The sequence below is a fragment of the Empidonax traillii genome, unplaced genomic scaffold (genome assembly GCF_003031625.1).
Source record: "Empidonax traillii isolate 1590-97213 ecotype Southwest subspecies unplaced genomic scaffold, ASM303162v1 scaffold156:size1289327, whole genome shotgun sequence".
Taxonomy (NCBI): Eukaryota; Metazoa; Chordata; class Aves; order Passeriformes; family Tyrannidae; genus Empidonax; species Empidonax traillii.
In genome coordinates this window covers 5,297-13,958 of record NW_020955349.1, presented here as the reverse complement: position 1 = coordinate 13,958, position 8,662 = coordinate 5,297, and the positions used below count along the sequence as shown (strand labels likewise).

The 8,662-nt window shown below is 43.5% G+C and overlaps 1 protein-coding gene across 1 annotated transcript in view; it reads left to right on the top strand.

Moving 5' to 3' along the window:
- CCDC186 (coiled-coil domain containing 186) overlaps positions 1-5,243 on the top strand; it is a 41,565-nt gene extending 36,322 nt beyond the window's left edge. Inside the window, exons 14-15 of the mRNA XM_027884884.1 lie at positions 471-690; positions 1,379-5,243. Of these exons, the coding sequence (XP_027740685.1) occupies positions 471-690; positions 1,379-1,462 (304 nt within the window). The 3' untranslated portion in view covers positions 1,463-5,243. The remainder of the gene's footprint in view (positions 1-470; positions 691-1,378) is intronic.
- The last annotated feature ends 3,419 nt before the right edge of the window (positions 5,244-8,662 follow it).

Below are 8,662 nucleotides of genomic sequence, written 5' to 3'. Positions count from 1 at the left end.
GCCCTTGCTTAATGAGTCCATACATTTCTTTCCATCTGGTCCCGTTTCACAGAACATGATCACAGCTTGGGAAGCCTCTTGAGAAGAGACTTTGTAATTTTTGCCTCATGTATAGAAAGCTTGAGATTCTGTGTCTGGAGTCTTTCAGCGAAGAAAAGTATAGACATTTTTTTTTAAGTAGGTTTTTTGTCCAAATAGCTTTTCAGAATACTTCTAAATAAGAAAAACCTTGTGCATTGTAGTGCCTCATCTTAGCAGCATCTCCTCTATCATTTTTGGTATCCCAGATTTTCCTCTGACTTTGAAATTGCAGCAGTAAATTTTTACTGTCTTTTCAGTAATATAGTACTGCTTGAAAATAAAATTACTCATGTCGGGAATCTGAAGTTACTTCAGAGTCTGACTTTTCACTGCCTTTCACAACAACATAATGCTGTGACGTTGTTGTTTTTATTCTTTTTATTCCCCAGAATTATTCAGAGTTACATTTTGCGGGAAGAAGCTGGAACACTGTCATCAGAGGCTTCTGACTTCAACAAAGTACACCTGAGCAGACGGGGTGGGATTATGGCATCTCTGTACACGTCTCATCCCGCAGATAGTGGTCTCACTTTGGAACTCTCCTTAGAGATAAACAGGAAGCTACAGGCTGTGTTAGAAGACACATTACTGAAAAACATTACACTGAAAGTGAGTACCTATGCCAGTTCTTTCATTCTTGTGCTTCTGAGATGCTGCCTTCAGAGATGCATGGAGTTAAAAGGCTTTTCAGAAGTCAGCTTGTTGTGGTTAAGCAGAGAGTTATGTGACATGATCCGTGCTGAACCTCTGCTCTGGGATCCTTGCGATATGCTGCACTGATGGCTTGCTGCTCAAAATATTCAAGTCTGGCCTGCCTGTGGCTTCAGCAGGGCAAGTCTCTCTGTGCTGTGCCCCAGTCATGTGGAGCCAGGAGCACAGGCTCAGCCTGCCTGGCCCTGTGCCAGGGTACCCTCCTGAGCTATTGGGGCAGCATCTCTGCTCCAAGGGAATGATGGCAGGCTGGAAAACGGTGTGCAGGCTGCCAGCTGGACTGCAGTGTTCTGCAGAAGTTGGAGATCTCTTCCTGTAATTATGATTCCCCTTGAATGCTGTACTTTCTAGGCATCCTGTAGAATATCAGTAACTGCAGAAAAAGACTTACTGAGAGGTTTGTGTCCTTTTTTTTGAAGTGAGCTTGGTTTTCTCCAACTCTGTATAATCATTTGCATTTGTTCTGAATACTTGAAAGTATCAACCTGCTGACATAAACAGTAATTTCAACTTATTAGTGCATTTTGTGCTGATTGACTCCTTTTCCCTGTATAACATGCCCCTATCATTTTTTCCCCCCTCAAAGGAAAACCTTCAAACTCTAGGAACAGAAATAGAACGGCTTATTAAACACAAGCATGAACTGGAACAGAGGATAAAGCAGACATAACTAAAACTTCCGTGGACTAACCAACATGAAGATGCAGAAGAGGCAGGTGCTACAGACCACTGTTTTTTTACACTTTGCCTGCCAGCACAAGCATCTGGTATTCTGCAAAAGAAGCCTTTGAACCCAGAGGCTTAGTTGTGTGAGAGATCGACAGGGTTTGGCATCACTGTGGTTCTGTCAACCCAGTTCTAGCCTGAGGAGCTGCTGAATTTCACTACACACTACATTTATCTAGAACTTTTATTTGAAAGGACATACAGATGCTTTGCAGTGCATACTGTGTTTTGAGTGAGTTGCTGTGAGATTTTAATTTCTTTACTGTATAATTAATCATCCTCTTAATGATGGAGCTTGAAAAAAAATAAAGCTAATTATGTCTTAGTTGCTTTTGAACATATCCAGTGTTACAGAGCTTTAAGGGCTTTCAGACATTATTTCCTTTCTTGCATATTATTTCTGATCCTTAGGTTGATTAAGCATTTTTGACACATGCATGGAAAAATGCTTTGTCACAAAATTTTGGTTTTTAAGTGGTGGCCATGATATTGCTTATTTTCTGCTTTAGAGTAACATTCGACTGCTCAGTTTCTTTGAAACAACAGTAAAACTAAGGGATTAAGAAGCTTTCTGATTTAGGTCTTGATTATGTATAATTGAAACAAATGTCAGTTCGACCAATCTTTTAAACCCTTGATCTTTAGGCATATGGATCTAAAGAAGTCTCATACCAGGTAGTTGGTTAATAAAGATTTCTGGGCTTCTGCTTAACTAACAGCATTTAAGAAGTAGGAGTTTTAGTTGCCCATTGTTACGTAAGTACATGGAGATACAGTGATTGCATCTATTTCAAAGACAAATGGAAGCTAACTGACTTTTCTTACTACCTGTGGCTAGGCCAGTCAATCATAGTGGTGGTAAAAAAATAAGAATATATATTTAAATGGGATTTTAATCTATTATTGGACTGTGAAAGTGGCACAGAAATCTGTGCAACCCCTTGATTTTACTATTGTAAAGAATTAGTTGGTCAAAAATGGCACAAACTGAGGGCTGTTATTTAGTCCTTCAGCGTCTGAGAGGGTGATGGAGGAAGAGTATCAAGGTGACAAAATTTGGGTTAGTCACAATGTTGTGTTCACATTTTCATTCCAGGATAAGTAATATACAGGATCTAAAATATCTCTATTGCAGCAGTAAATGCATAGTTTCTGTATCTCTTGCCTTTTGACCAAAATAAATAGATCGGATTACATTGTAAATATATAGTTTAGGTTTTTATTAAATACTTGAACTTCCTATTGACATGAAAAAAGAGTCCCTGTACATTTACAATAGCAGTGCTTTAGGTATTTTAATCAGAAGGGGGGGTTGTAAGAATCTGTCTTGCTGCAGGCACCTTTTGCATCCTACACATGTGAATGGCTTAGGGGTGTGTACTCCATTTTCAGGTGCCTCTGGGTTGCTTGAGCTTTGTAATGAAACAAATAGAGCAAAAGGGCCCGATCTGGTTTTGAATAGTTTGGTTCAAGGCAGTGAGATTTCCTTATTGCTTTAAAGATAGGCATCTCTGAAAGTCCTTGCGGGATCAAGACCTGGTTTGTGGTCCAGAGAGCTCCAAGAGTCTGGGATGACAGGTCCTTTCAGTGTCAAAGGATCAGGTCTCTCTTTAGAAAGGGACAGTGGGAACAAATTGTTTCAAACCTGACCGAGCATCATGTAGAAACTGCAAGCCTTTAATCTGGGTGGGTTTTTATACATCTATTTTTCTAATTCCTGAGAGCAATGGTTATCTGAAGTGTTAGGGAATTTGGACCAGTCCAATCATGGGACTACCTCTCTGCTTTACTGTTGTTTAAGTGATGTAAAAAGGAAAATACCTGGCTCTGCTGGAACAGATTTGTCACCAGCTTCCAGGAAGTGAACAGACAGTTGTTTGTGACTGAGCTAGGTGGTCTGCCGAGAGAAAGTATTTTAGAACAATTTGCATGCTAAAACATAGCTTAGCTCTTGTATGTTTGTGTTTTCATGCTTTTAATGTACCAGATCTCCAGATATTTTCGGGCGTTCAGGTGAATGACTCCAGTATTTTAGATACCATGTTAATATTGTAATCATTTAATGTATGTTCTCCAGGTGTACAGTGTGAATGAAGGAGAGGTGTGGTGCAGATGGAATCAGTGCAATGATGTGGAAATTCTTATTTCTTTTTGGCATGGTTGTTTCTCCTTTTAAGTTATTTGAGAAGCCCAGTTAGCTGTCCTTCTGCCCTGCTGGAAATGCTGCTTCCTCTTTGTAGCACTAGTAACTTTTCAGACTTTTCTTTTTTTTTTCTTGGTCATGGAGACACACAAAACAGACAAAATACCACATTTTATATTGTGCACGGTACTTTCATGGACCAAAGTTGTCAGCCACTCGTGTTACTTTAAATACATCTGTTAGAGATGGAAATGTCGTTCTAGTTTGGCCGTGGCACAGTGGCAAATGACTCTCCAGTTAGCCCAGGATGTGATGAATACCCGATGGTGTCAGCCAGCAACGTGACTTGATGATGTTCCTCATTTCTGAGAGGCAGCGATGTGTTAGCCATAAAATATTGCTGGCGAGCCAGGTGCCGTGATTTCCCTGGGGCTGCTTGTCAGGAGGGTGATACTGTTGGTGCACACAAAGAGAACACTTTCTGTGGCAAAACGTGTCCCCGTGGGGTGGTTCACACAGGTGAACAGCAGCTGGTGCAGAGTGGCTGCAAGGCTTGCTTGCAATCACATTCCACTTACCTTTGTTTTGGAGACTTTATATCATGAACCTGAAACTGAAAACTTTCCTTGGATTAAGCTGAGTTTTAGAGATAAACTAATTATGAAGGCAGCCTGGAGCATTTAGGTACCTACCTGTCACTGAAATTCAGGGTCCATTAGATGTGTGATTGCCACAGGCTGCTTTTGAAAATTCCAACCTTGAAGCTAGTTTGTTTTACAGGCTCAAACATCTGTTTCTTAAATACTCAGGGTGCTCTTTTAATTCAAACATCAGACATGCAGATGTTGGTAGAGACCCTGCAAGAAAGCTGCCGATGCTTTTCTATCATTTGTAAAATCTAGCACTTCCACTGTCTGAAGCCAGACCCTCTGACCTGAAGAATACCATTTTATGCTAGAGAAATCACCGGCTTTCTGCCATATAGACTTGTGCAATATTTTTAATTATAGTGTCCAGAAAAATGGAGATTGATTTCTTCCTCGGATATTTTCTCATTATCTTCACTTGTTGCTGGCAACACCTGCAGTATCTCTCATGGAATATTTTTCATTACAATGGTTTGGTTCATAGCTAAAAACAAAAGAAATTGTATCTCTGCCTTCCAGTGCGTCGGGTGTCCGGATCTGGGAGGGGCTCAGAGAACAAGGCCTGTCAGAAAAGGGTCTTCACCCTTCCTGCTGTGAGCAGGAAGCGCTGTGACTGCATACCAGCAGTAGGTGGCACAAGGAATCAGGTGTACCATGTCTTACCTGTCCGTGGGCAGATGGCTGCGGTGCAGGGGGAGCCGGGTGGTATTTAGAGCTTTTCCAAGATGGATGGGCGTTTCCTTCCTGTTTTTGTGTCCTAACTGAAACTATGTTGAATCTTCCAATATATGTATGTCAGTCATCCGAATATACACAGAATGTCTATTGGTTTAATTTTGTAGATACCTGTTTCTGTATAAAGTTTTTGAAGATATTGCTATACCTTATGTATATACTGTACTTTGAAATAATAAACATACAAATGTATGAAAGTCTGGCTTGGGTCTGTGGTTTGTCCTGCTGGTTATTTACTGCTGCCTGACTCGGGGTTGTGCTGATGGCTCTCAGTGAGGGCCTGAAGGGGCAGCGGGGGGTGTCAGCGGGTGCTCATCTTTAGGGAGTGGGAGCCTCCCTGTCCCACAATGCAGAGGTGCCCTTGTGATGCTTGTAAACAAGTACTCTGGGCTAAAAGGAGCTGGATTAACAGCCGATTGTTCTTGCTGGCCCATCAAAAAACCCCTTCTTGTTCCCCCTCCCAGGTGGATTTCAGTGGATATAAGGAATACGATCAGTGTGGGAGGCGTTGCTGTCCCTCCCAGCCTGGCAGGGCTGTGCTCGCTGCCAGCCCCCGCTTTCCTATTGCACCGTGTAAACAGGAGGTGGCAGTGCCTCTTCTCCGGTACTGCCAGTGGGTTTAACAGCAAATCCAGCGAGAACAGCCCAGCACTCCTCTCCCTGCCGTACTTTATCCCTTGGAAACTGCGGTGGACAGGTGACGGGCGTGCTGCAGTTCAGTGCTGCAGTCCCAGAAAGCAGCCCCGATGCTCGAGTCCACTTTTCCCTTGTGCAATACGAATTTGACAGTCCTGCAGTCCCAGTGGCAAGGGCTGATTACTTGGCTGCAACTCCACAGTTAGGATGCTATTTGCTGCTCTGATTTATTCATTCCCTTGCAGAGATCTAATGTAGTTTGGGTTTTAGCCATGATGGTATTGTTTTATAAAAACTGTCTGCTTCCTGGCTGTTCATTGTGGCTGTGCTTATATTAAAAACCCGGGAATTAAATTTGGTATGGGTTGTCCTGCCATTGCAACCTAGTTGTAGGGAGACACTAAAAAAGGAAAAAGGAATACTGTGAATGGGATAATAATGGAGTTTATTCAGGTATCTCCCTGAGTACCTTAAATTAGACTAGGTGACATCCTATTTTCTGCTGAAATATAATGGTAAACTACCATGAGCTTCCCAGGACTGGGGCTCCCCGTAAGTTTTCTGGAAACTGTTATCTGTCTGACCCTTTGCCGAAATTGTTTTGCAGTTTACTTTTTCGTCTTCCAGCCTTTTCCACTGGTAGCAGGTACAGCTCTGGGTGACAGATGTGGCCAAAAATCAAGGCTCATCCATGCTTCCCTAGTACTTTAACACTGTGGTTTGGAAACAAGAGCCTGAAGCTAAGCTTCCTCAAATACTTGTTTTGGCTTTAGTGGTATTTGCAAGTAGCCATTTGGTGAACCGTTTCCCCCCTCTGTTTTTAGGTCTGTATCTTGGGCTGACACAGCACAGCTCTGTGTGCAGAGGGTTCTTGTGGCACACTAGTGTTAAGTGCTTGGTCCTACCAGTCTGATATTGGAGCTCCTGGGTGTTAAATATCTAACCCAGTGTTAGCAGTTTGCTTCTCTGGCTGGCTGTGAACGAGGAAATCAGTGCTGCTTTTTTTTTCCTCCCTCTCTCTCTACTTTATTTTTAGGGTTTTCTTTAATAGCGAGCTCTGCTCGGGGTTTTGTTGTTGCGGTTGTTTTTAGGCTATTTTGCATTAAACCACAGTGGGTCTGTGCCAGATTTTGCAAGATTTGTGCATGCATAAATGTAACTGTTGCAGTAGAAGAGTGCTACTGAACAAGTTGTTCTCATCTAACGTGTATAAATATGCTCTTTGATGTGTTTGTTGCTGTTCTACTCCAGTGGATGCCCTATAGCCAGGAAATCCTCTGGCCCTTGGGTCTCTCTGGGCTCTTGACCATGTGCAGCTGCCCACTTGCTCAAATGCCTCAAGTGGAGCACCTTGCTGACTAACAGGCTGAATCCTATGAATGAATAAGAGCTTCTTAAGAAGTTTCTATTTTAAAATAATCCCATGTGTGTGGAATAAGGAAAAGCAGCAGAGGAAAGCATGGAGAGAATTCTGTGAGCTCTAACCAGAGTGCTGGTGTTCGACACAAGGTAGGTGAGCACAGCCTAGCAAGCACTGCTGCTCCCTTTGGGGTGGTTGGTGAGTCCTTAAAAGCTGCCCTGGGCCATCCAAGCTGCAGGTCTTTGGGAACAGGTGCTGCCTTTGGAGATAGATTGAAGCAGGGTGCAACTGCAGGGCAAAGTGTTTTCAAGCTGCGCTCTGCAGCCAGACAAAAGGGTTTGTGAGGCTGCACTGTGAAAGGGACTGGTTAAAAATACTCTGAAAATGATAGATCTGAAATTATTTTAACTCCTCTCAGTGCCTGGCACAGGGGAGAGGAAGAAAGTGAGAATCACTTATATCAACATTGTGGGTAAAAGGAGCATATGGCCAAGTTAATGGCTGAAAAAAAAAAGCCTAGTGCTGGTCAGCTTAAACCTGTTTTGTGAGTCTGTGAATTCCCTGGAAACTTTGCAAGTCCAAGAGGTTGAAAACCACCAAACTTTGGCTCAGAGTTCATGTTGTAAGTGGCTTGTACTAATCAACTGCTCTGGCTTCACCTTAGTAATTAGATTATCAGAGCAATATTGATTAGATGGACTCTGGAAAATATTTAAGGTCTTCACCCTTCTGGAGAAGGGGTCTTTAGCCAAGAGGTGAAATGAGAAATCAGAACAAGCTGCTGTCAGCTTCTGACAGACTTAACATCAGGAGTGACACAGGCTGATGGCAACTGGTCTGAGGGTGCCTTTTCCCTGTTCCCTTCCCCTTGCCATGTGTCTAATCCGACCCTAGGGCTCACTCAAACCAGTGGGATGGCTGGAACAGGGAACAGGACTGTCTCACAGGTGGAGTTATTGTCCACTGCTGTCCACCTGCTCCCAAGCTATTCAGGCAGCTCCCCATGCACTGCAGGTAACAACTCAGCCTTTCGAGGCAAAGCAAGGAGTATTTGTTTCCCCTGGCAGTGCTGCCCTGTGACCTGCAGTGTGTCAGAGGTGGTTGCACAGCTCCCACATCCTCCATGCTGTGGAGACAGAGCCCCTTGAGAGAGGCAGGACAGCTGGCAGTGAAACCTCGGCACAGCTCTGGGTAAAACATCCCTCAGAATCCACAGCCCCTTGTTTTGCTTGGCTTTAATCAGACATTTCTGGGGCCTAGAAAGATTCAGCTGGAGCCAAGCACGTGTTTTCCATCAGCAAGGATTGGCAGAGGAAAGCCTCTGCTTCATAAACCAACCTGGTAAAGCAAGCATCCACCAATCCCAGTACCCATGTCTCTGGACACTGTGCTTTGAAGCCCTCGTGATCTTTCTTGGGCCATCCAACCCCAAACGCTGGTAGGGAATGGCTGCCACACTGGCACTTCAAAAATGTAGGCACACCTCTAAACCAGGACTTGACCAAACACAGGTTGGATTGAATTACCTTCGCTCCTCAGGCAGGGGAAGCCCTCGGAAAAGAGATGTGGCAGATTTGGCACTAACCCTGGAGCATGAGGCTTGCAGGATATATTTTTTTTTGT